General features: G+C 35.4%; 1 protein-coding gene across 5 annotated transcripts; it reads right to left on the reverse strand.

Annotated features, from left to right (window-relative positions):
* Positions 1-1,276: 1,276 nt before the first annotated feature.
* LOC140148679 (dynamin-1-like protein) lies at positions 1,277-24,917 on the reverse strand. 5 transcript variants are annotated; one of them, XM_072170711.1, is made up of 19 exons: positions 24,718-24,917; positions 19,543-19,600; positions 18,623-18,712; positions 16,166-16,186; positions 15,082-15,203; positions 14,703-14,789; positions 12,698-12,860; positions 12,198-12,278; positions 11,947-12,014; positions 10,870-10,974; positions 10,323-10,528; positions 9,767-9,887; positions 9,151-9,387; positions 8,005-8,175; positions 6,986-7,051; positions 5,791-6,021; positions 4,464-4,524; positions 3,444-3,655; positions 1,277-2,689 (listed from the first exon to the last, which is right to left on the reverse strand). In XM_072170711.1, exons 1-19 carry the CDS (start codon positions 24,817-24,819, stop codon positions 2,633-2,635), a joined length of 2,259 nt encoding a protein of 752 aa, XP_072026812.1. In that variant the 5' UTR covers positions 24,820-24,917; the 3' UTR covers positions 1,277-2,632. The 5 variants fall into 5 exon arrangements, with proteins under 5 accessions (XP_072026812.1, XP_072026813.1, XP_072026814.1 ...); XM_072170712.1 differs by lacking the exon at positions 16,166-16,186 and adding an exon at positions 16,549-16,566; XM_072170713.1 differs by lacking the exon at positions 16,166-16,186.
* Positions 24,918-26,320: the final 1,403 nt, after the last annotated feature.

Consider the following 26,320-nt stretch of genomic DNA (forward strand, 5'->3'; position numbering starts at 1 on the left):
TAGAATGCTCCAGTCACTACATGTATATTATGTCTGTTCGGAATCAACTACAAGTCAGCTTTTGGCCCCTGAACATGTTTAAAACAAACCTGCCAGCAGGTTACACAAGAGGTTTTGCTTTAAACATGTTCAGGGGCCAATGACACATAGGAGATTTTCCTGCCCAACGATGTTATGTTGATCAATTTCATACCATATTGCTAGATCACCCCTACACACAAATTATACTGATGCAGCTTGAATGTTAATGAGATACAGGGAATATAACGTGACATTTCAACTATTTACAAGCCGACGACGGATGTCGGCTTGTTCTGTCTCTTCTCAATTCTTTCTTCTTCTTTCTTCTTTCTTTCTTCTTTCTTCTGGCAACCGCAATCAACTGAATGTAGCTCCGCAAGAGATTGACAGATTTCAACCAAAGTTGACCCAAATGACCACTGGGCTAGGCCAAACCTTCCATTTGACTTTGACCTCGCTGTGACCTTTGACCTAGCTATAATGGTCAAAAATGTGATTTCACAAAAAATGCTACTCCTTCCACAAATTTCATGCAATGATCATGTGACTCATGCATATGAATCAACATGTGGCAGTGCTTAAAACTTCCTAAAAAGAATTGAGGTCAAAGGTCATTAAGGGGGTCATTTCCGGTCTGAAAGCTAAAAATATTCAAAAAATCACTGTCTTTACAAAATATATAGCAGAGAGTCGCCATTAGCACACATGCATTGCTACTAGCCAGGGTCTTTAGGATGCCTACAGGTTTGGGGTCAAAGGTCATTAAGGGGTTACTTCCGGTCAAAAACTAAAAATGTTCAAAAAAATTTTATCTCAAAATGAAAACAGACCAGAATAATATAACCAACATACATGAATTAGTGTTCCCTGATGTATGCATGGTATTTTTATTTTGGGGGTCAAAGGTCATTAAGGGGTCACTTCCTGTTTTTAGCTGAATAACTTCAAGAATTTTTATCTCAAGAACTGAACATGTTAGAATTTTTTAATTAAAATTGAAACAATGCATTTTGTCGGTGTACATAAGGTTTTTTTTACATTGAGGTCAAAGGTCATTAAAGGGGTCAAAAGGTCAATCAAAAATTTTCAAAAAATCAAAATCCATGTATAAGTTCCGATTAAGCTGAAATTCACCAGGAATATTTCTTATGACATCCTAAGCACAGTGCAAGAGCAGTTGACCCCATCCGTAACCCAGGGGTCAAGTTATAGGGGTCAAATTGCGGCTTGTATTCAGCGTCTGTTGACTCTAGTTTCCTCTGAAATACATTATACACAACCAATTTTTACCTAACAGGGTAAATTGAGTACATCTGAAATGGAAAATACGCCATCAAGAAGCTCAGTATTCACTACCAGTAACTTTAATAGAGTATGCTTTAAAATAAATAACTTCACACACCTACAGTTAAGACAGGCACAGAGAAAATAATAAGTTTCTCAGTTCTTCCTAAAAGCAAACTTGATATATCTCAATATGATTTGATTTGATTTGATTTGATATGGTCACATATCAGCTGCATTTTAACTTCTGCATGCAATCACACATTACATGTATACACTCAGCATAGTAGGTGGTGCATAGTACAGCAAAAATAACTTGGGTATGGGCTCCTTGTGGTAGTTTACACAAAAGTAACCAACATTTTTTGAATTTACTCCTTTTACACAAAAACAATCAATACGTGGGAAATATTTGGTAGAAATATCATTGCCTAATTATAAGTTACTACTGCCTCTTCAGGACTGGTGCTGCAGTTCCTTAAATGTGACAAATCAATACACTGTATAAGTCAATATTTTCGCGAGAAGAAATTTTAGGGATTTTGCACATTGCGCGAGAATTAACTTCACGGCATCAACACTCATTATAATGCAACTCTATTACAAAAGGTTATTTTCGCGAGTTTTTATTTTTGCATTTTGGTATTTACTCACGAAAATAAAAGTCTCGCGAAAATTTCTACCTTTACAGTACACCAAAGGGTAATGACAGGAGCAATGAAAGTATTCTCAAAACATGCTTGCTAGGCTAGGGTTCATGTTAACATGTATCAAGTGGGTCCTTAACTGTAAAACACATAACATGTATCACCTTAAGTGGTTACCTGAAGATTCTATGAGAATTTGGGGAATGAATATTTGGTTTGGACTCGTCATGCAAATAAATCTGTAAGTATAGGTTTTATTAACAACCTTTACATCACACTTCAATCATCTGCCGAAAAGAATAAAAGTGAGAATATTGCAATACATCACAAAAAAGTGAATTTATCCGTGCTAAATTCACTTTCTTTTATTGCACTGACAAAATAAGGGTAACTACAAACTTGGCAAGAGAGGTCAACTCTTTTATCATTTTGTCATCTTGGAATTTGTAACATTCAACTTCTACATGACTTGAAATATTGGCTACTGAATTATACAAATTTAGTATTGAGCATGCTAATTACCAGTTGAGTTTAAGTGTTTAATGAGAACATATTCTTCAGACTTAATCCTTCCATATTACAAAGCAGTACTAAGAAGTGTCTTGCCCATCTATCTTCTTGCAGAAAACTGACTTCAGCACTTACAAGCTATCTTTTACAATTGTGATGACTCCATAGCCTTACCAAAGATGTGTTTCCCTGATTTCACCTATGATCTGGCTGGCTTTTTGAAGAGCCTGGCAAAGAAAACAAAATAATGATTATTAAGAATTTATTAAAATACTAATTTCCTCTTATTGGGTTTAGTATGTGTTATTTTGTTTTAAAAGAGCAGGCAGGAAATGGTTGGATTTCATTGTTTGATCCTTCAGTTATTTGACAAATATTCAACAAATAATCTAATGGCAACTCCTATATGGGAATTTGACATTTCCTTCTGCTTCTCACAACATCTCAGTGCTCAAAATACGATATGTTGACAAAGAAGTGTGGGAATAAAAATGTCACAAGAATTGCAACTTGTCAACTTATACGCACTTATAAATACTATGTGCTAATGAGTTATTCCAGATGAAATCCACACACCCTATGGAAGACATGACCTTAATTTTCCACAGAGGGTGTGTCAATTTATGTCTTCCATAGGGGGTGTATGGATGTCAAGTGGAATAAGCCCAATAGGAGTACTGGTTACACAGTCAAATTCCATGCACAGGGCTCCATTGGAGTACCCTTAGTAAACCACTGTTGAGGTACACTGGTTGTACTTCAAGTAAACACATTGTAGTTAACAAGTAGACAGATTATAAAGGACCTACCACATACCTACTCGGGGTCACAACCAAAAAACAGGTGAACATCTAACAAGACCAAAAAATATTTGGAAAAGACTATCAAGGATGACAGGACAACATATATTACAAGCCTCACGTAAGATACGCAGCTCCAATTAAGATTTGATTTGCTATGTATAATAACCACAGTACTCACCTCTAACATCTCCTGTGCTTCTGTTCTTCTCTGTGATATGTGTTCTGATTCTGATAGCAAATTCTCAATAGCATCTTGTTTATACAGGGCACCTACAAGCTCACTTTGAAGATTGTCCCTTACAAAGTTGACTAGGAAGTGCATTATTGATTTGGGGACACTGTCTTGGATGTTCTTACGCACTATCAGGAAGTAGCTCTGGATTAAACGCTCTGCAAAGAAATATGAAAGGAATTGGTGTTAGGTTATTTCTTTAAATAAACCCTGATTATGCAAGTAATACCATATGATCATATTGATACATGTTGTTTGATCCTTGATTACGATCCTTATTGAAGGAGCATTTTGTGATTCTAGCATCCTCTTTTTAGTGAATGGTTCAATAGATATCCATGAAAAAAAGTTTATTTCCTCAAATTTCAGTAGATTTGGGCATTGGATTAGCGAGTTATAAATGCATAATTGCATGTATTACAATACCCCATATGCTTCTGTTGTTAACTTGTCTGTTGACAGCCAGAAAATACTAATTGGATGATGTACTAATCAAACAACTGACTTTGCAAGAAACGTTATGCACACAAACATTATGTAATCCTAGATTCCTGATGGTATAAAATCTTAATTTTTTTGTGTAAGGGGGGGAAGGGGTTGAGGCTGTGGATTATGAAATGCCCTCACAACCATTATTCAAAATAATGGGTCCCAATAATGGGTCAAGTGGCAAAAATATTTGGGCAAAATAAAGTGATATTTTCTCTTTAATTTGCACTCTTTTGTGGTATTTGAATAAAAATAAAGGGTGTAGCATTATCCTTTACACCCAAATAATGTGTCCTTGGCAGTAAAAACATTTAAATAACGGGTTCAAATGAGCCTCACCCATTATTTACGTTTTTACAGCCTTGGACACATTTGGGTGTGAAGGATACTGCATTACCCTTTATTTCTTAAATAGTGAATGCTGACATTTCTATTGGCTTGATGGAATTATAGACCATGGATTATATGAACACTTACTGATCACATCAACATCCCTCTGCTCCCTTGTAGATAATTTTCTCATTTGTGGTACATCAGGCTGAAAATGATACGGGAAAAGAACATAAAGTTTAGAATTGCAGATTCATACGTAGTGGTAATAACAATGAAAATTATTAATTTAAACTTCAACACTACTTGTTTATTTCGCTTACCGGGAGCGCTTTCGAGGAACTTCCTCGTCATCAGCCGATGTTGTTAGCTCTGATGTTTTCTTGAAACGGCTAAGGACCAACCTGATCAGGTGACATCACACTTGATGACGCCACCGAAGTCGGAAGTTTCCTGCCCCTGGTGCCGCTGGGTTTGATCAGGTTGTCCCACACAGGATCTAGTTCCAATCCTGTGTCTCGGTTCAGTGAAGGCCCCTGCTGCTTGATCTGAATAGCTTCCAGGACCCTCCTGGGAAATTCTTTTGTTTCTTTCTCCAGTACTTTTACGTTGTCCCAGTCTATTTGGTGCGTGTTCTTGCTCGCTTTTACATGTTCTCGTACAGCCGATTTAGAGCCAGCCGCTTTTGACTTATGTTCTGCAAGTCGTTTTTCTAGCTTCCTGCCCTGCCGTGACAATCAGCACATGCAATTTTGTAGACTGTTCCGGACTGTTTCAACTTGTCTACCTTGTCTTCGGGAGACCAAGGTCTGACGTAACGCCTGATAGGGTTTAAATGCGGTAGGCACACCTGCTGTGTTAAACGCCTACATAGATCGTTCAGAGGTGCCTTCAATGTAAGGCAAGGTGACAGTGAAGGCCCTACTCGCGGACTCGGACACAGTTTCCTGTGGGTTAGATCAGGTTGGTCCTTAGCCGTTTCCAAGAAAACATCAGAGCTAACAACATCGGCTGATGACGAGGAAGTTCCTCTAAAGCGCTCCCGATAAGCTTAAATAAACAAGTAGTGTTGAAGTTTAAATTAATAATTTTCAACATAAAGTTTATATTAACATTCTATAATCAATTTTGCATCCTACACAGTTCAATTAGTATTTGATGGAATTCATTACGTCATTACTGGTTGGAAGTATAAACTGCAAAGGGTGATAAATTCAACATGCTATTATGGCTAATCAAACATGTGAGGAGCTGGCAGGTGTATATTAATTATTCAGCCTTTTTACAATTATATTTTACATTCCATGTTAATAACTGCCTTCAGGACAACTTATTAATTTGTAAATTGGTCTTTCCCAATCAATGAACGACAGATATCTACTCAAATATCTTGCTCAAATCAACGACAGAAATCTACAATTGAGTTTCTAGGCTGCATATTTTTTTGTTACAAAAATTAATGTTTGTAACTTACAACATCTGGCAGGAGATTAAGCCCAACTGATTTTCTTTCTGTCCTGGGGCTTTGCTGCATTGGTGGGGTTGCTGCTGCAATAGCTTCAGCTGCAGTGGTTGGGACCTTGGCACCAGGAGGTGGGGGGTTTGTTCCACGCACCCATGTCGGCACCCAGGAGGAGGAGCCCAAACTTTCACGGCTATTCTTTGGTGCTACGATACCATCTGCTGTTGCCATTTGTGCTACAGCCTGATGAAAGGAAATGATAAATAATGTACTTGTAAAGTTTCTAAACCAGAAACTTGAGTATTGAAATACTGAAAGCTGAATGTTGGATCAAGATTGTATGAGCTGACAAAGATCTATCCAAGATCTATACAGAGATGCTTACTAATGTTATTGAAAAGGCTTTTGTCACTCTGACAAAGATTGTGACTACTGGGTAAAGACTTAACATTGGGATAAACATATTTGTAAATGTTGTTCAATTACTTTTTAGGTTCTAATTATCTTTGCAATGTATGGTTGTTGATGAAAAATATATATATATTTTAAATCAAACCAATCGGGCATGCAACAAAGAAAGCTTGCCTGTTGTCTATATTGTCATTATGCTGAAAATGATGGGTGACAGGGTCGCTAAATCCTTTTAAAAAGGGTGAAGATGTAGATCGTGTAATGTTTTGTCCTTATAAACTTAATCCCTTTTTTTCCACTTTTACAGCCTGCCCTATGGAGTATGGAGGCACTGTAATAATGATGTCATCTCGACTTGAGAACATTTTTGATATGGACTTCTGATTATCAACATCAAATTAAATTTCTAAAAAAAACATCATATAAATACAAATGGCATGGTGTAGTGTGACTTAAAGGAAAAGATTTTCTCTTATTTGAAACTATATGATCAACATTATCTCAACTGAAACTAAAAAAGCTATGTACATTCTAACACAATCACTAAATCACAGGAAGTAAAACTACAACAATAAGACCAAAAACATGGTAAAAACAAAACTACCCATTTATGCAAAAATAAACATCTCTCAAAATGAATATCAATAATATAAAATGAAACAATTCATTTATTCCAAGTAATGAATCTGAGAAATATGGGCTTGCAAACCTCAAAATAACAAAAATAGTTTAGAACTATTAATTGAATAGTATATTGGCATTGTTAGACATTCCACAGCTATCATGCATTTGATACCTTTGGTGATTGTATTTTTGGTGATCGTGAGTAATCCTCACTGATGCTATGTCCAAAACTGTGAGACTGGTGATAAGGGATATAAATATGTAAAGGGTTTATTTTAGTTTGTTATCAAAATGTAAATATCAAGGCAATAAAGAACCAAACACACACCCACACACAGTACATTTCAGTTAATGAGTTTGACTAAATTATAATACACCACAATATTCTTTCATGCAGCTTGCTAATTTTGTTGTTCAATTGAATTTTAGGACTACAATGCACAATTTCACAGACCTTGAAATCCTGCAAGGTAGACTTAAATGCACAATTTCACAGACCTTGAAATCCTGCAAGGTAGACTTAAATGCACAATTTTACAGACCTTGAAATCCTGCAAGGTGTAAATGCATGATTTTACAGACCTTGAAATCCTGCAAGGTAGACTTAAATGCACAATTTCACAGACCTTGAAATCCTGCAAGGTGGTGATTACATGCACAATTTCACAGGCCTTGATATCCTGCAAGGTGGTACTTAAATAGGCCAACAAGGGTTTTCACAGAAATATCCAAACTCATATTAACATCAGACAAGCTGTCAACTAGACAACAATAATTACACAATATGCTCTAATTATGCTAACATAATAATTCAAATATTAATCATGTAAATAGATAAATTAGTAACAGTTGATAGTTAATGTTAGTATCTAACTGTTGCAGGTGTTTTGGCAATTAGTAAAATTGCTATTACTACTAACTACTTTATCAGTCAAATACAAAATAACGTAGTTTGAGACACCAAGGAAAATATACTTCTACCACATTCAAACATGAGAGTAAACCTGTCTAGTAGGGATTGTGATTTTTAAGACCAATGAATTTTTTTTTAAAGCAGATGACTTTTAGAAATAGGGTATCATCTGAAAATGATGCTGCATCATGATGAATTATAGGAATACTTTTTTGTAGAATCAGACCAAACTTTTCATAATAGCTATACAGAATGATTGCTTAAATTTGGTTAAGTACCTTGCTTAGTTGTTTGTCTCCCTTTTCTGTTGGTTCCACCATGGCATCATTCTTGCCTCTCCTCCTCTCCCTCTCTGATGATTCTACTATCATGTTAACTAATGTTGCATCTGCAAAATCTGGATGCTTGGTATTGATGTATGCCAGCTCAATGCCTACTATGTTTTCTACCTGTAGTACAAATAGAAGTGATTTCATATAATTAGTTCAAATTTTCTTCATATATGTGACCATCCAGCACAACTGAGCCCTGAAGTCGCCAATCATCATTTTTGAGATATTCAACCAAAATATTCTGATTGAAATTAGCTTTAAAATGATGTATATCATGTCTATAGTACTTGACATTTAAGTAGTGAAAAATCAATAAAACAGTCAATAAATCCTTTGTTTCCTACTGTTTATTGTTAAGTTCAATGGAGCATATCTCAATAGTGGCACTGGAGACATCCGGGCTCAGTTGTGGTGGACGGTCACATATGACAAGATATGGTCCATGGAGGCCAAAGGCGTCAAATTTGAAGTGTTATAAAGGCAAAAATACGGAGTAAAAAAACAATAAAATACATAAGAAAATGTATTGCAACTTCAGAACCAAGTATGCTAAACCTTTGGTATTTTCAGTATTCAATAGCCCAATATTTGTATAAGGTAATAATTATAGTAATTCAATTTTCAATAATGCCTCCTTTGGCTCCCGTGGACCAGATTGTGTCACATATTCAAAGGAATCTCACAAAGGAACTAAGAAACCAGTAAAAACCAAAGAGATTAGACCCAACGAGAACCGACTCAGAATTGCCCCTTCTGTAACACTATGGTATTTCCCCATATTGGTTTATCAGGCATGGAGACTAAAATAGTGCACCTCCAGCATTTATCTGCAAAAGCCTAATATCGACAATATTTACACCTTTAAGCTTAACTGTTACAAAGGTTTGTGCGAATACTAGCTCTTGGCACTTGAGTTATCGGCACAGTGCACCATTTGTAGGATGCTAACAAGCATTTCAAATCAAAGTTCACCGGGCGTATGGAGAAATAATAAAAAAAGGTACACCTTTTTGCCTGTCATGAATGACAGTCATTGCTCTTTGGTCCTAATCTCATTGGTAACAACAATGACTACTGAGCAAGCGTACTTACCATATTATTTGTGGCAGGCAGTCTCCTACGTAACAAGCTAGTGACCACTTCTACAACGCGATCATGTAATTTAGGAAAGCGTAAGAGCTCTTGTGTACCACAGTGCTGAATAATTCGCTGCATCTCCTCGTGCACCAGCTCCACACATCGCAAACCGGGTTCTTCTAATCGCCTTATTTGTCTTTTCACAAGGAGTTCAAAAGAAATCTCTGGAACAAATAGTGCTGGTCTTGGACCCTGTCAAGGACAAATACATTTTGATACCATCATGTAAACATACCTACATAAATATGGCCAAGTTCAAATTTGTTTCTGCAATAGTGTAGTCAGCTTGTTGCCTCTTCATGAAAATCTATTGAAATATTATCCGGAATCTTGTAAACAGCATAAATGAATATTAATAACTTAAATGGGTTACAGGATTTGCTTTGTACATATTAATGAAATGCAACCCAAATCTAAGTGAGAAGTTTGCCCATTTCAAAAGGGACCCACACTGTATATGAAAGTGTCAATCTTTTTCAATACATTTTTTTACTGATGGGAACCAAGGAATCTGATACAAGTTAACTCTGTATTTTCTATTGAGTCTTCCCTAAATCCTTTATAGACTTACCGTAGCATTCCTAATAGCAGTGAGTATATCTATGGTTCTAAGTCCACCCAAGGGATCAATACTGTCTAATGTGCGCCCAAATGTTTCATGAAATATGTAGCATATTCTAGCACCTCCACATCTGCAATAAGTAATGAAATAATCAAATTATATTATAATACCAAAATATACAAATGTCATATTTTTATAGATCTCAATCCAGAAAGTTCATGACATTATAAAAAAAATCACATGAAAAATTCTCTTATGCCGAAATACAGGAATAGTGGAACTGTATGGTGTTATGTCACAAAGCTCATCTCTAGTAGCTCATCTCTGGTAAGTAGCAGGAACGACAATAAAACTCATGTCAAGAGAACAAGACATTCTTAGCTATAAATCCAGTAACTATGATTGTCATTGTTCATAAACTTTTAGAGGAAATTGAGTCCCCAAATACACTATAATTAACTGATCTTCAGTCGCTAAGCAGTGAGCATGTGGGGGTTGACCAGAAGTACAGTGATCAGTTAACAGTATAACAAAACAAAGTTATTATTCTTTTTAATCTACTTACAATTCTGATGTTTCAATATTTTTGGCTGTTCCCTCAATGGTGGCACAGTACTGGGCAGCAAACTTGGTGATGATCTGTAGAAGTGTCTGACTCTTGTCTCCAACTGGTTCACCAAAGGTAGCGAGAAGTTGCTGGAATTGTGAGCTTAATACATTGACACGGGCCTTCAACTCTGGCAAACAGTCTCGGATGTGGTGCATCAGTAACTAATGGAATATGAAACACAGAGTAAAATATTTGAACACCAACGAAAGCAACAAACAGGATACTACTAAATGTAAAATAAGGAAGATTTTTAAAAACAAAATATTATATACAACCAAGTTGTGTTTTGAAGTTTACAGATACATTATTTTGTAGCTTATTTTATTAATTTGCCAATATAATGATGAAGGAATTGAATGCAAATAATTGTGTATATATGAAGTAAGCAATGTTGTAGCAGTGGAAGACAAATGTCACCTTAGTTTAGCTAAAAATATTCTTTTTCAAATACTATTTCATGTAGAATAAATTTGAATATATATTCTAATCCAACATATCTTACCCTATTGAGTGTTTTAGCAAGATATGCGGAGCCATTTCTGTTTGCTAGAGCTGGATACTTGCGCTGTAGAAAAGCGGATTCATCTTTTATTGACTCTTCAATTTCCTGGGAAAAAATAGAAAGTAATGCAGTGAAGTTATTACTAAAATTTTAAAGTCCCAAATGTTAAAAATATGAATCAGATATGAAATAAAACCATCTGATCTTAGGAGAAAGATTATTTCAAAATGGATAAATCAAAGATTTTATAGCATTTTATACAGCTCCAGGATTGGGCATGAAGCCAACATCAATGACCAATGTGATTGAGCCTTGAAGAACAAATTACTGTGTTAAAGTTTAAACAATGTTAACCTTGTAACTTCACAAGTCGTTCATAAAGTTTCAGTTGTGAAAGGAAATGTTTCTCAAGTCTTTTCAAGTTATCTTTTTTCTAATTTTTTAGACTCCAATTTCCCCTGAAACAATACATGCTATTCTAATTATGTGGATGTGCACATATTTTGCACACACGGAATAGAGGCATACATTTTTACACTTAACATCTTCCTTTATCAATGTAAGGATTCAATCATGTTTCATCATTGTTCATCACCGTTTAACAATGATGCGTCCGCATTGTCTGAAGTTTACTGAGCAAAGTAAACCATTGTGGTTCGTGGTGGTGAACAATGGTGAAACATGATTGAATCCCTTTCAAACAACACAAACAAGCTAAAGATCATCTAATACACATTATTATTTTGTGTAGAATGTCAGTTATATTTTGTCATTGCCACTCAATGTCACAAGAAGATTGGTGATTTCAGCAATAAAGCTACAGAATAAAATGGCAATGCTTAGCTGCTTCCTCCAAAATAATGAATTCAACATGAAAGCGTACACATATTTCAGGCATGATGAATTTTATGTGTGTCATGTTTAACCCGTATGCACGCTTCCGTTAACTTGCATTCATGTATACGCTACTGTAAAAGTGTGATACATCACCGATTCAAAACGGTCCGCTCCTCTCCTGTACAAAGGTATAGGAAGAGTTGTTGAATTGTAATTCTTACAGTGGTTACCTATACTTACTTTCTTGTTGTTGATGTCCATCTGACTTCTATTCACAACACCAATAATTCCTAACTTTACCGGTATAACTGCACAAATCAAATAATTAAACAACAGATATTAGTACAAAAATACACTTATTACTCTTGTGTAGTAGCACAAATAGCTTACGCAATGTTTTGCATGTTAGTAGATTTTGCACATAATTGTCTTTTATACTTAGTGATGAAGTAAGTTTTTCATTTGATCTAGATACACCACTAATTACTAACCTCTTCCACAGAGGACATCCACAGCATCTGTGCCTGCATCCATCAGATCCAGCTTGGTAACTACAGCTAAGGTTCTTCTTCCTGGAGAAAATAAGTATGAATCAAATTTGATTAATACATCTGAACTCAAATGACTTACGAAAAAGAAATACACAGGTACACATAAAACATACCTCCCCCCCCCCCCGAAGGATTTGCACAGAAAAATGCACAATAAGCCACACACAGGAAAAAGTATTGGAATACATAACAATTGTAACAAATAACAGGGAGTAACAAATAACAATTGTAACAAATAACAGGAAGGTTTTTATTAGCCCTGTACTATATTCAGACAAAAGATAAATCACTGTATGTGCAAATTGCAATAAGGAAACATACTCAATAACAGAGCCATAATAACACATCAAAACTATTCCATCAACAAAATAGTGATGATGCTTACTTCATACCAGCTAATTATGATATATAGAAAACCAGAATACAAAAAGTTAACCTACCTTCAGGATCTACCTCTTTTGCTAGTTTAAGTGCATCTGATGTTGCCATATCTGTGTTTGCAGCAGTTACTGCTAGGATGATAGAGTTAGGATTACTGATATAATGTACAATCATATCTCTGATTTGAATCTCAATATCCTCAGGCTGGTCTCCAACAGCCACCTGTAATCAAAACATAATGGTATTTTGTAGTTACATGGAGTAAAGTATGCAGCAGATATATTGCAGGTCTCATGAATTATGACACTTTTCTTCACTTTACACACATAAATAATTATTCATTAAAGGTCCGTAACCCGATCGACAGCATCATCCCCCCGATTTTTTTCATTGTTGATGAGATTTTGGTATCACATAATAGATACTATTTTTCTCATTACTATCCTGAAATTTGACACTCCAAGTCGATGTATTTCCGGAGAAATTATGAAACACCACGGTTTTTACAGGTTACCAGTTTGAAAATACTAAAAATTACTCCGGAATTCTGGGGCAGGGAATTATGAACGATCATCAGTCTTCTCAACAGCTACTTTGGTTTCGCATCATACACATTCTGTGAAAAAAGCGAACAACACTAACTGCTGAGGAGACTGTGCGCCGTATATAATTATAAAATTTCCACCCTTCACGTAGTGGGCTGTTTAGCTCAATTGATTAGCGCGTTTGTACTTACCCGAGAGGAACCCGGTTCAAAACCGGTACCGGAAGGTTTTTTTCTCCATTTTTAACCCAAACTTTTTATATTCATTTGAAATGTACATATTGCAAGGGAAATATATTTTGTTTCCTTTTTTTTCTGAAGCGGTACAAAAAAACAAATATTTTCCGTTCAATACGGGCCGGGCATTGTACGTCATACTTAACGCTAATTGTTGTTGTTGCTTGCCTGCCCAGAATGCAATTCACGTATACCAAGGTATTGGATTGCAAATTTGGCTATTTATTCACATTTACGCTGAAAATGCTCTCGTTTTTTCACAAAGCAGCATAAAGGGGGCGATATTTGATATTATTATGTAATTTTAAAGACAATCCATATCCAAAACCAATAGGGTTACCCCCTTTAATGCTTTAATATCCATGAAGCAATGGACCAATAGAAGCTGATATTTGAAATTGGGCTATTCCATTTAAAATCCACACTACCCCTGTAGAAGATTTAGCTAAAGTCTTCCACAAAGGGAGTATGAGTTTTGAATAAAAAAGACAGTTGGGTAGCTTACATTTGTGGAAGATATAGGTAAAGCTACAATACAGGGGCAGTATAGGTTTCAAAATGATTAAACCTGACCATTTACATTTGAAAAACATACGCCCCATGTTGAAGATATTTCCAAAATCTTCCACAGGGGGTGTTTGGATTTTAAATGGAATAGCCCATTTTATGCACTGATATTATATCAATGTTTGAAGTTGTGTGCCAGTTAATTGACAAATGTTGTTAATGCAGGGCAGTGATGGCGTATTTAATACTGGTATCCTGGGTTTCTCTTCAGGAAGTCAGTTTGTACCCAAATTCCTTCCACAAGGTAATAGGCATATTGCATAACAATAGATACAGCTCATGGGTTGAAATATGCATATTGTATTGTGGGAAGAATTTTGGTCAAATCTACTTTCGGACATGTGCATTGGTATTTGTCATTTGAACTGCAACAAATACCTAGCCTTTTAATCATGTTATTTCTTGCAGCTTGTTATACTGTTCCAATTATGCATTCCAAAGGTTGCAGTATATAGATATACTCTTGTCTCGTCTCAGGTTGAGAGTACGGTTTGATTTCGTAGTGGCAGATTCGAATTGGTGTGCCTTTCTCCACGTCCGCCCCTCAGGATTAGATTAGTACTCGCGATTCGAGGCTGCCGTTGTGAAATCAAACATGGTGTTACTCTCAACTTGGGACGAGACAGCTTATAGTGCGTGTTGACTTCAGTACCAGATTAAATTGACTAGATTGACTAAAATACCGAATTTTTACACTTCTGATTCAAATTTCTTACCTTAGTTAACCCTGGCAGATCTACTAACGTCAGATTGAGCACCTTGGGTGAGTAGATTTTTAGGTTGATGGCATCTTCTACAATACCCTGTACAAACATAAAACGCAGAGAATGACAGTTTTGCTTAATATTCACATTTAAAACCCCTTACATTGATCATACATCTCTATATGTTGAGATGATCAGGACTTAGGTGAGGTTCATGGTACGAGCACATTTTTTTATTCTACCAATAGAAGAACAATTTCTGCGGTATGAAAGTATGAAACCAGCATTAAGTTTAGTATTCATCAAATTTATACACACGTATGTTGCTTTGTATTTTAGACCATATAAGTGAGTCAGAGGATTGATAAAATCTGTGTAATTTTCACTTTACCTTATTGCCACCTGCCATTCTGTCTGTTTCGGCCTGAATTTCTTCCCGGATTTCATCAAAGTCTGTGTAGATTTTGTTCTTTGTGTGAAGAAACTTGCCCCATTCTTCCACCTTGACTTCATCTACACAATACCAAACAAAAAAGCAATTTTGATTTTATTTTGAAAATATCCTTCCTACATTGTTTAAAATTGAACAAATAAAAATTTGCAGTGCCAGTGTATTAAGATGCAAAATTAATTCTGATTGGTAAGTAAAATGCATGACAAAAGCTACAAAGAATAGAACAGTGACAGAAACAACAAAACAAAACAACCTTAAAATTGCAGTTTACTGCTGCCACCCAAAATATAACGCTAACCCAAACCATAATTTGAAACCCAAAACATAACCCTAATTTATTGGGATAGTTATATTGAGGTCATGTCCATAATGTAATAGACAAATACAAACTAGACTTTCATCTGTTCTTGAGCTCATTTGAATCAGTGCAAAAAAAAGAAAAGAAAAAAAGAAAGAATAAAAGATTCAAACCATCTCATTTAGACAGAATCCGAATGGTATAGGTTAAAATTAAATAATTATTATTATTATCTGCCAAGATGCATCTCATGACTGACCCTTTTCAAGTTTCCCCACAACAAAGAATACAGTATGCAGAGTATGCTAGTTGCTATTTTTATATTATTTCTTGATACTATTTCTTGATGATTAAGGTAGTAACAGCATGATGTAAAACAGGGAAAAATACTATCCCTATCAAACTCTTACTAGTCTTTATTTTGAGCAATTTCCATATTATTATCCACAAATCAATTCTGATTTACACCAAATTGTCCTAATGTGATCTTATCAACAATACTTATAATTTACAAAGTACAAACCTAACTTGGCTAAATAGTTCAATTGCATAACTACATACATCATGATAAGCACAAACACAAGAAAGCCTTAAAGCTAACATTCCAATTTACCGAGCATGCAATCCAAAAATGGACATGCATTGCTGCTCTAATAATAAGCTTCATATTGAGATGTGAATTCTAGCAGTGAAGTAAAATGCACAGTGCACTGAACAACTCACCATTCATCAAACCATTTTGGCCTACAAAAAAAGATAAAAAAATAACAATAACACAATAACAAAGACAAGGATATATTTGATTATCACAATGTACAGTCACTGTTTTATGAATTATTATGAATTTATTATGTGTACATGTATATGAAGGGATGGAAATTACATATTTCATTTTACAAATTAATATAATTTTTTTTTTATAATTTAAAAAAAGAACACAAAGACATCAAACATAACAAAAACCTAAGTCTAACAATGAGCATGCATTGTTATGTTATTGCTAGTGGTTTGAAGAAAAAAGGACATGGTCACTTATGTTAAATATAGCATGCAGAAGCAAAAAAGTGACATTAATTTAAATAAAATTATTAGGTGTATTAGCTTACCAATGTAAATTGGTTTTCCTACAACAGTTCCACAAAAAGTAACAAAATAAGTAGGTTGGGAGATTGTCCAATTATCTTTAAATAGAACTATTAGTCAATTGTCAATGTTCAAAACTTACCAAAATAATTCCAAAAAATTGAATGCCACCGAAAATGATGTACCAGAAATATGAGACATGGTGAAGAGGAATGGGTCTTATGTCGCTAATATTGATTTTGAGTTATTGATAAAAACAGGTGATACATTCTTATGTGTTATGTTGTTTTTAATGTCCGAGAATCACTCGCATCTTTGCAACCAGTCCAATTTTGATGGGTATGGAGCATGATACTTTAATTTCAAAGTGTGAATGAATACAAATTGTCACCATTATATTCATTCCTGTTGAACATATCTTTGTAAGTTTGAATTTTGCACTGTCACTCACTACATAGTTCAAAATATTACCCATTTCATATATTTTTACCAATTTTTACAATTTTCCATTTTGCTATGCTATATCCCCGTACTGTAAACTATGTTTATAAAATATTATCCTTGACCCAACACATATCAAAGTCTAAATGAAATTTAAATTTCAAACAGGAAAATCTTCTAAAAATAACTGCCAAACTCACTTTTAAGCGAGTATAATTGAGAGTGACAATATGATCATCACTATGAACTAACCCCTCTGCATTATGGTACACATGGCTACTCCTCTAATATCCTGTTACCTATCAAGTTGTCATTTATTATTTCCACATATAAATGAGTCATGACCCAAGGCCTACAAAAGCTTTTAACTTCTTTCAATTTGTAACCTTCAATAGTTCAATATTATATTTGATGAGTTTAAAAGAAACATTGTGGACTCACATTTCCAAACTTACCACGCAATAAATGTTTTTTTGTATTTTGGGTTTTATTTTGAAAAAAAAAAGCCCCAAATGATACAACAAAATTGATTTCATGTTGATTTGACACAACTGTTGCAGAATCATCAGTAGTCATATTGTATAATACTTGACAACAATACAATATTGACCTTGTGTCTTAATCACAAATACTAAGTAGAGGTCAAATTAACATATCTGAGCCAATCAGACCGAAGTCAGTAGTAAGCAGATTGACATGTAGGCAAAAACAAGGATAAAAAACAAATAAAAACATAAGAAAATTACATTAAAAAAGTTCATGAGTCATGACTTTGCAATTAAGTATGCTAGGAACTTGAGGATTACACCATCAGTAAGATTAGTTATTGCCAAGTATACAGGCCTAATGGTAATAACTCAATTTTCTAAACTTTTGACTTTGGTGTGAGTAGATCAGATTGTGTCACAAATGTGAGTTGACTACTCCCACAAAATGAGCATGAAGCAGCAAAAGCACTTTAGAAGATGCATTAACCCCAATGCTAAACATGGTTTTTGGATATCGGCGTTTCGTGATGCGGGTGCATGTGGATTGGGGTGTTGGTGGGGGTGTGTGAGTGTATGTAAAGGTTGTGTGTTGGGTGTGTGTGAAGGTGGGTGTTGTGTATGTGTTAGGAGATTGAGTCGTAGTAGTGGGGTGAGTTTACTGTTTGAAGCGCGAGTACATGAGTGTTTATAAAATGATGTCTTTTATATCTACTTTATTGACTAAAATTATGTGTTAATATATTTATTATATTTTGAAAATATGTGGCAATTTTAAATTTGTAAATATGTGGCAGTTTTTACTGCGAGTGCATAAAATAAACCATTTATCTATCATCTATCAATCACCACTCACGTCTGTAACCACTAAAAGTTAATTATTCTTCAAGTTTCCAGTATTGGCAAAATCTTGCTAAAATGTCATATCTATAAATTGCCACCAAACTCTGCTGCAAATGTAGTTCCAACCGATTCTCCATTTGCAATCTGGCTTGCATTATAGTGGTGACCACTTACCACTACCGCTATGAGTTGTGTATTTGTGATCAAGAAACAATGCAGATGAACATGATGAATTTGATGTTATGTGTGTGAGATGAGTACGACAGAACATCCCTGGGACAACTTCACAATTAGTTTTAACACAAAGGTCAAGTGAGCCCTAATTTACCTTCTCCTTCACCAGCTGCTGTCTTCCTATCCTCTGGGTCAATGTGAATCATCTGTAGCACAAGAGGGCGCCGTGTCACAATACCACTGCCTGGTAGTAGAAAATTCAAAATATATTGGCTCATTACAATCTTGATTTTTACTTTTCAAACATATATTCCGTATATCTTCTAAATAATGTCCCTAGTAGGGCTCTCACCTAATGGGTAATTAGGTACTCGGGTTCGGACGGGAATCCGGGTACCCGAAAAATACAACAACAAAAAATACAAAAATAATTATTTTTTCTTTTTTCTCCAAAAATTGTTAAATAGTTTAGCTGCTAAGTTCCCAAATTTAGTACAATTGTTCACTTTTTGATAAAAGCACATGGTCAAAAGTTTATTTTAAGATGTGGAGCCATTTTGGATTTGACCCCAAGTGACCGAGGCACGAAAGGTCACTCTGGGGTAAAACTTTGAAAATGCTCCAATCTTGTCGACAGATACACCAAATTATATGATCCACAAGGATCTCAAAAATGTATAGTTCATGCTATCTATGACCTATTTTTACAGAGTTATTCTACAAAAACCTCATTTTTGGATAAAAACGGCACATTTTTGGTTGTGCCGTACAGGTGTGAAAATTTCAACTTACTCCGATTTTGCCAAAATTGGTGGTAAATTGTTTGTCTTGACATAAGAATCAAGAAACAGTATAGTACTTACCATCTAAAATGTACACTTTACTTGTTATTTGCAATGGAAGTCAACGGTCAACAGGGAGAGCTTTATGCGTGGCATTAAAGTTGGAAACTTAAAGCTAGCCTCCTATGTTTGTGATCTAGTACAAATACTACAGTGAATTTCTTCATTCCCATAATAATATTACATTTTGACAACAATTGTTTTTAACGAAAATGAATGCAAATACACTTACCTCTTGGCAGGAAATCTCTTCCAACCAGACATTCTAACACAGAACTTTTACCACTACTCTGTTTGGTACAAAGAAAACAAAATAAGCCAGTATTAGACTTGGTGACAATCATCCAAATTCTATGGAACAAGTGACTTCAGATTTGTAGCATACTCGGCAGTGGGGTTTGACTCCCACCCTTTTTATTTTACCCCCACCCTTTTTACTGAGGCACCCTTTATACTGAAAATTCCTGACCCCCACGCTTTTTACTGAGGCATCCTTTATACTGAAAATTCTCGACCTCCACCACTTTTTGCTTTTTCCGCTATTTGTAAACATTGACGAAGTCACACGCAATTTGGTTCAAAGTAAATCAAAGTAAATTCTGCACCTATTTCACACGTGCGAGTCCGATGTTTTTCTCTCCATTAAGTTGATACATTACGTGAACAATGCAAATTATATGTGAAAAACTACTACTGTACTGTATAATAAGCATTTTAATGAATAACTGTACTTTTATGGCGTTCTTTATGATGTTCTTGTCATGAACCCTGACATACGCTGTTTTCAGCGACTATATCCTACTTCCGTGCTGCTTCGCTCAATCAATTATGCATGATTAATGACGTCACACATACGATCAATGTAAAGAAAAATAACACATCATTGAAAATCGGACATTTGCATATATGACGTATGTGTTTTGGCAGGGCTTCCGGGGAGGATATAGTGTACATTGCGCTGGACACTCGTACTGCATCAAATGGAATTTTATCTTGCGACATGGTGTGTGAGTTTTAGCGATTTTTATACTGTAAGTTAGAAGAAGCCCCACGCTTTTTATTTTAATCCCACGCTTTATATCATTCCACACTTTTTACCCAAAAAGTTTAAACCCCCACGCTTTCACCAATTTTCAGAATTTCGAACCGGCACGCATTAAAAAGCGTGGACTGCCGAGTGTGTGTAGTCAGGTCTTTTCACAGTAAAACTATCACTGTACATAGTAGGTTTTTAAATTTTGATCCTTATTTTCATGGAAACTAAACATGTAGCACCTTTGTGTAATTTCCAGAGGCAGTACATTGTAGATATCCACCAGGAGAGATAGCTCAGGAATTTTCAGCATGATATGTTTTATTTATTTACTGACTATAGGCCTACTCTCTCTTTCTTTCGTCATTTAAAGGGATAATATAATGCACCCATTGCACAAAAAACAACCACAGCTTCCATGGTCATAATAATGATAAGAGACTGTATACAATTTTAACAATTTTAGTCTATAATATTATGCCAAATTATCAGTTGTTGATAGAAAAGCTCTCTAGTGTGTAGTAATGTGGTTTTGTTTTTATCAACATCGGGAATTATCAACTCCCAATAACCTTCACAGTTAGAGCAAATGGAATGTACGTGTCCTAACCTGTTTAATACTATACAGCTGTACTGAATTGTAGCTTTCTTGCATTTTTTGCTATGGGAGGGGGGAGTAAAATGGACGCAACTTTAAAAGTATTGGGATTAGATCCCGGTGTTTTTTTTTATTGTATTTCTTATTTTTTTCTTTTTCATTTCACACCACTCGGAGGTAATAGCTTCGTGGCATTTCCATATATGCCCATTTAAGACCAAATGGTTAGTCAGTTAGTAAGTAAGCTAGTAACATACACAAACTAGGGTGGTCCCACTATGCAGTCCACCAAGATATGCCCATTTAAGACCAAATGGTTAGTCAGTTAGTAAGGAAGCTAGTAAGCTAGTAAGTAAGCTAGTAACATAAACTAACCTAGGGTGGTCCCGCTATGCGGTCCACCAAAAATTAACCAAAATGACAGTTGAAATCCTGACATGACAAAAAAGGCTAATTTCAAACATTTTTTTGTGTGTAAATTTAACTGAATAATGAAACCAGTGCAAAAGTTCATCGGTACTATAGCTTTTTCTTCATTTTTGGAATAATGGTCGAACATGTATCAATCATTTCTTATAACTTCTGGCTCTCCTCCTGTGAGTCCTCAACTGACTACTGTGCAATGTTGCAAACAACAGAATGTGTACATAATCACAAAGAGAAGCTATGCTGAAATTGGCAGGAGAATACTTTGCTAACATTTTGATTTAGTCTTCACAATGTAACGGTCACAAATGTATGTCAATGTTCAACTGTTCAGTCTAAACGCAGGACAACCGATTGTTATTGTTCTGCAAGGCTCACTCAGTCATTTAATAAGGCAATACAAGCGATCGAATTTGGTATTCAAATAAACAAAATTTTGAGTTACAACTTTTCAGTGTAAAATTTTTTTCTCGGCCAAATGAAAAGCAATAATTTTCATTTTTCAGTAAATGTCAGGAAAAACTGTAATGCTTGATACTGTATTTTTTTTCAAATCTTAGTGTTAAACTTAGTCGTGAAATTCAGTCATTTAGTGTAAGATTTTCGATTTTGATAGGCTTCAACTCTGCCATGAGCCTTTTTTGGATGAACCTTTTAGCTTTTCAAAGTAATATAGTTCGCTAAAGAAGGATTTTTCCCAACTTTCTAACGCACATCACCGTGAGCGATATATCATAGTTTTGTCAGAATTTCCGTTTTGATTCCATAATTTTTGACTACCAGCTGAAAAAATTTCAAATCCACGCATGAAATACTAGCATTGTGGATCGATATCTCTGGGTGCCCGGCCTGGATACAGTTTTGCCAGAACTTCAATATAGCAAAGAAATTACCTAGTGTTTCGGTATAGTGCCTTTTGTTTGTGTTTGTTTGAAATTGCTTAAACCCAACGAAAGTCATAATGAAGCAGCCAAAACAATACAAGGTTAAACACGGAAGTTTATAACAACCTATTATAATGACCTAAAGGAAAAATCATTTATGGTAACAATGAGCCTTGCATTGTAAGTCATGGTTAAAATGTGTTGAGTACCCACCCACCCCATAGGCCTACATAATATTACATACCGGTACCTTATAATATTTATATAGCACGGCTATAGCTATACATTTAGAAAGTAGGTCCTATAGCGCTAAATTTTTATTTTTTTATTTATTTATATATATAACATTCGGCCGAAGCCAGGCTAATCCCAATAGTGCTCAGAGGCTACTAAATTTAAGGGACGCCATCCGGATATGACGGGACAGGGATATGGGAAGAGGTCCGATTTTAGATGCAGGAGGAAAACCGGAGCACCGGAGAAAAACCTGCGAGGACGAGCATGGATCGGCAACCAAACTCACATGTGGCGCCCTGGAGAATTGAACCCGGGCCACAGTGGTGAGAAGCGAGTGAGAAGACCACTACACTAATCCGCCCTATTATGACAAATAGGCCTACACAAACCCGAACGCAAGTCTGAAGGGTGTAATGAAAATGCCAACCAGCGATGGGGGGGGGTCATTCAAAATTCACCTGGAGATAGGAGGGACAGAAAATTAAAATCCCCTCTAATAACACGCGAATTTTTCTAGGTTTGGACAGTGGAATCCATAGCCCCTATAAATTGAAATTGCAGGCTATCACGGGAGCAAATTTCCAAAATCCACCTCATTTACCAGAATTGGGGATTTGGGCTACCAAATCGCTGGTCAGGCAATCCTGGTTTTCAATGGAAAAGGGAGGCTGGGTTGACAACAATTGAAATATCGATTATTTCTGCTGGTTGCTCTCGAGGTAAAGTACTAAGTTTGACATTTTGAAGCATGAAGGGAAAAGGGTAAAATAAAAGCGGAAATTCTGACAAAACTATAATATATAGACCCACACGATGTGCTTTACAGAGGTGGGAAATATCTTTCTTTAGCAAACTATATAGTTTGAGACGCTAAAAAATGAATTCTGTAAAAAGCTCACGGGCGAACTAAAGGCCTATAAAAATCAAAAATATCACACTAAAAGACACAATTTGATGCTTAATTTTAACACCAGGATTTAAAAAAAATGTTCATCCAAGCACTATGTTTTTATTTGACATTACTGAAGAAAAAAATAATTTTGCTTTATATTTGACCGAGAAAATAAATTTCATAGCAAAAAGGTGTATCTCGGAATTGTGTTGATTTTAACATGTATCGATCGACTTTTAGTAGCGACTAAGCAGAACAAAAGATCGGTTGTCCTGCGTTTAGACTGTGTTAGTGTTAATAAAAGTACAATTTTTTGAGTTGCTTAATTGAAGCATACATGAATTGAAAGCACATCCTCCAAATTTGATACATATGGTGCAAAAAATGAAAAAGTTAGGATAATTTTTGTAATTAACATCCAAAATCAAGAAAAACGCATTTGAAAATTGATGTAATGATGTTTACATAGGCGCCTGTGTATTAATTTTAGTAATTAATGTGGCTGTGTTGTACTCTAGACCTTGTTTCTTTCGTGAAATTCAGCTTTTTGATATGTACTTTGTTATGTTTTTTATACAAGGAAAGAAAATATAGATTTGTAAACTCAAACTGCACTATTTTATGGATTTTATTTCACTCTTTCACTTGTGTTCGCAATTTAAAAGGAAAGAAAATCTTTGCTGTACCAGCGTGAGCGGGGTACAAGCGCACAACAATGCATTGCGTTGCGTAGTCGCACAAATTTAGGCATCATTTTGTGCAAATAGGCATTTGTGAATTTTAAAAAGTTCACTTTGATGCCTAAATATGGTCAATATCTCAGCTGCTAGAAGCTGGTCGAAAATATTGTGAATAAAAATATCCGATCTTTGTGATCAAAAACACAAAATTACAACTTTAAACATACTATTGGCAAAATACATATTACCAAACAATATAGAATAGAAACTTCGACGTCAACTTCTCAAAATATTGGAGAAATATATTCACTAAACATTGAGAAAGTACGCAATCCAATTCACATTCAAACACGTGGGAAACTGAAATTGCATAAATCCCCACAATATCACAATGAATGAGGATGTGGATTAGGCCCGGGTTAATATGCAACTACATACATCGAATGTATGGAGCCCGTATATATTATAAAACCATAAGACTTGTCCAAAATTTGTCAAAAGCCGTAACTCACACATACGATGGGTGTATTATGCAACATACATTCAAAACCTGTACTGGAAATTCCCAACTGACAATACACATGCATTGTGTACACTGTGTACACTGTATACAGTTTATGAGTCAGAGATCCAAATAACTGGAAACGAAATATTTACCTGGTTCCCAACGACAACAATCTGTGGTAACTGTATCACATCAGCCCCTACAGTATTGAAGACATCTTGCAGTTTGTTGATCACTGGTATAAGTGCTTCCATGCTGCTCCAATCAACTGAAAATCAACAAATTTCTGCAGAAAACACCGGCGAAAAATCAGCAAAGTTGCAATGGCAGCTCCCAATTAAGGTTTCTAGAACAACTTTCTCAAAATGATGTATGATATAAATATCCAATCCTGATCACCAATTGTATGGAAAAAATTACTTAAAGTAATGTTTTTTTCTTGCTATTTAATGGTATACTCATATTCTGTTCAAAAAATTGTATAAGTTGATATAAAACATCCTAAATAATCATAAAACTAAAAACACTGACACCGGCTTAGCCTCCACGCATGCATCCTGTAATTTCATAGTACAAACACAGACCAACGTGATACAAACGTGAAAGATGGGCATGGCTTTCAAGTCACTAAAGCATGTGCTAGAGCTTAGCGCAATAACTAAATTTACACCAATCTATTTTCACTATGAACAAGAAAGAGAGTTTTTTTTGTGTGTGCAACATTTCATGTTTACAAACTTGATTTAATGACCTTGAAGATGAGGGACCCGGGTATACGGATCTACCAAAGAAGGTAATATTTTAGCAATAAACGAAGCAGATGTAAAGAACAAAAATTAAACACTTTAATATACTGATGCAGTTTTATTTATTGACATAATTGATTTTCAAATACATGCAATGACATTACATTGTTGACTGTTGTGTGGAGACAAGCCAGGCTCAGACAAACAGAGAACATTCATGACCTGGTAGTACTACTGTGCATGTGGTTTACTAGTGAATATGCACGTTTGTCATGATATCATGATATGCCAGTGACAGTGTTTGAAAACTAAATGACCCCGTGACTGTATTTGAATGTGGACTCGAATGAAGGCGGCAGTTGTTGAGCCTGAGAACATATTATTATTAATATTATTTAATGGTGAGTATGGAGTCAACAATGTCGGTGTAATGGTGCATGGTGTTGTGTCAAAAAATGTGCATCATTAATAGGGGTTCATTCATATATATTTTCATGACTATCTGTATAAAACGCCTGGATAAAGCGGTTGTTCATACATACTGCTGCGCAAGATGATTGGTCGAGCCGGGCATAAACAGTGTTTATGCCCGGTGTCCAGATGTGCGATCGCCGGGTAGGAAAAATGAAGGAAAATCATGACTTTTAATAATGTTACTTGTAATTTTTTGTTATTATTTTGATGAAATAAGAATTACAAAATGTTCTTGTATGTATGAACGGGGTTCATCCATATATTTTCATTTGTTTATGCCCTCGAATGAACCCCTAATTTATGCCAGCCGGGGGGGGGGGCGCTTGCCCCGTTCATATATACCAGAACATTTTGTGATTCTTATTTCATCAAAATAATAACACAAAATTACGAGTATTAACATTATTAAAAAACTTGTTTTTCCTTGCATATTCCCTCTACCAGGCGATCTCACATCCAGGACACTGGGCATAAACACTGTTTATGCCCGACTCTCGACCAATCACGCGCGCTGTTATAGCGTGTATGTATGGAC

Source organism: Amphiura filiformis, chromosome 3 (genome assembly GCF_039555335.1).
Source record: "Amphiura filiformis chromosome 3, Afil_fr2py, whole genome shotgun sequence".
In the NCBI taxonomy this organism is placed as follows: Eukaryota; Metazoa; Echinodermata; class Ophiuroidea; order Amphilepidida; family Amphiuridae; genus Amphiura; species Amphiura filiformis.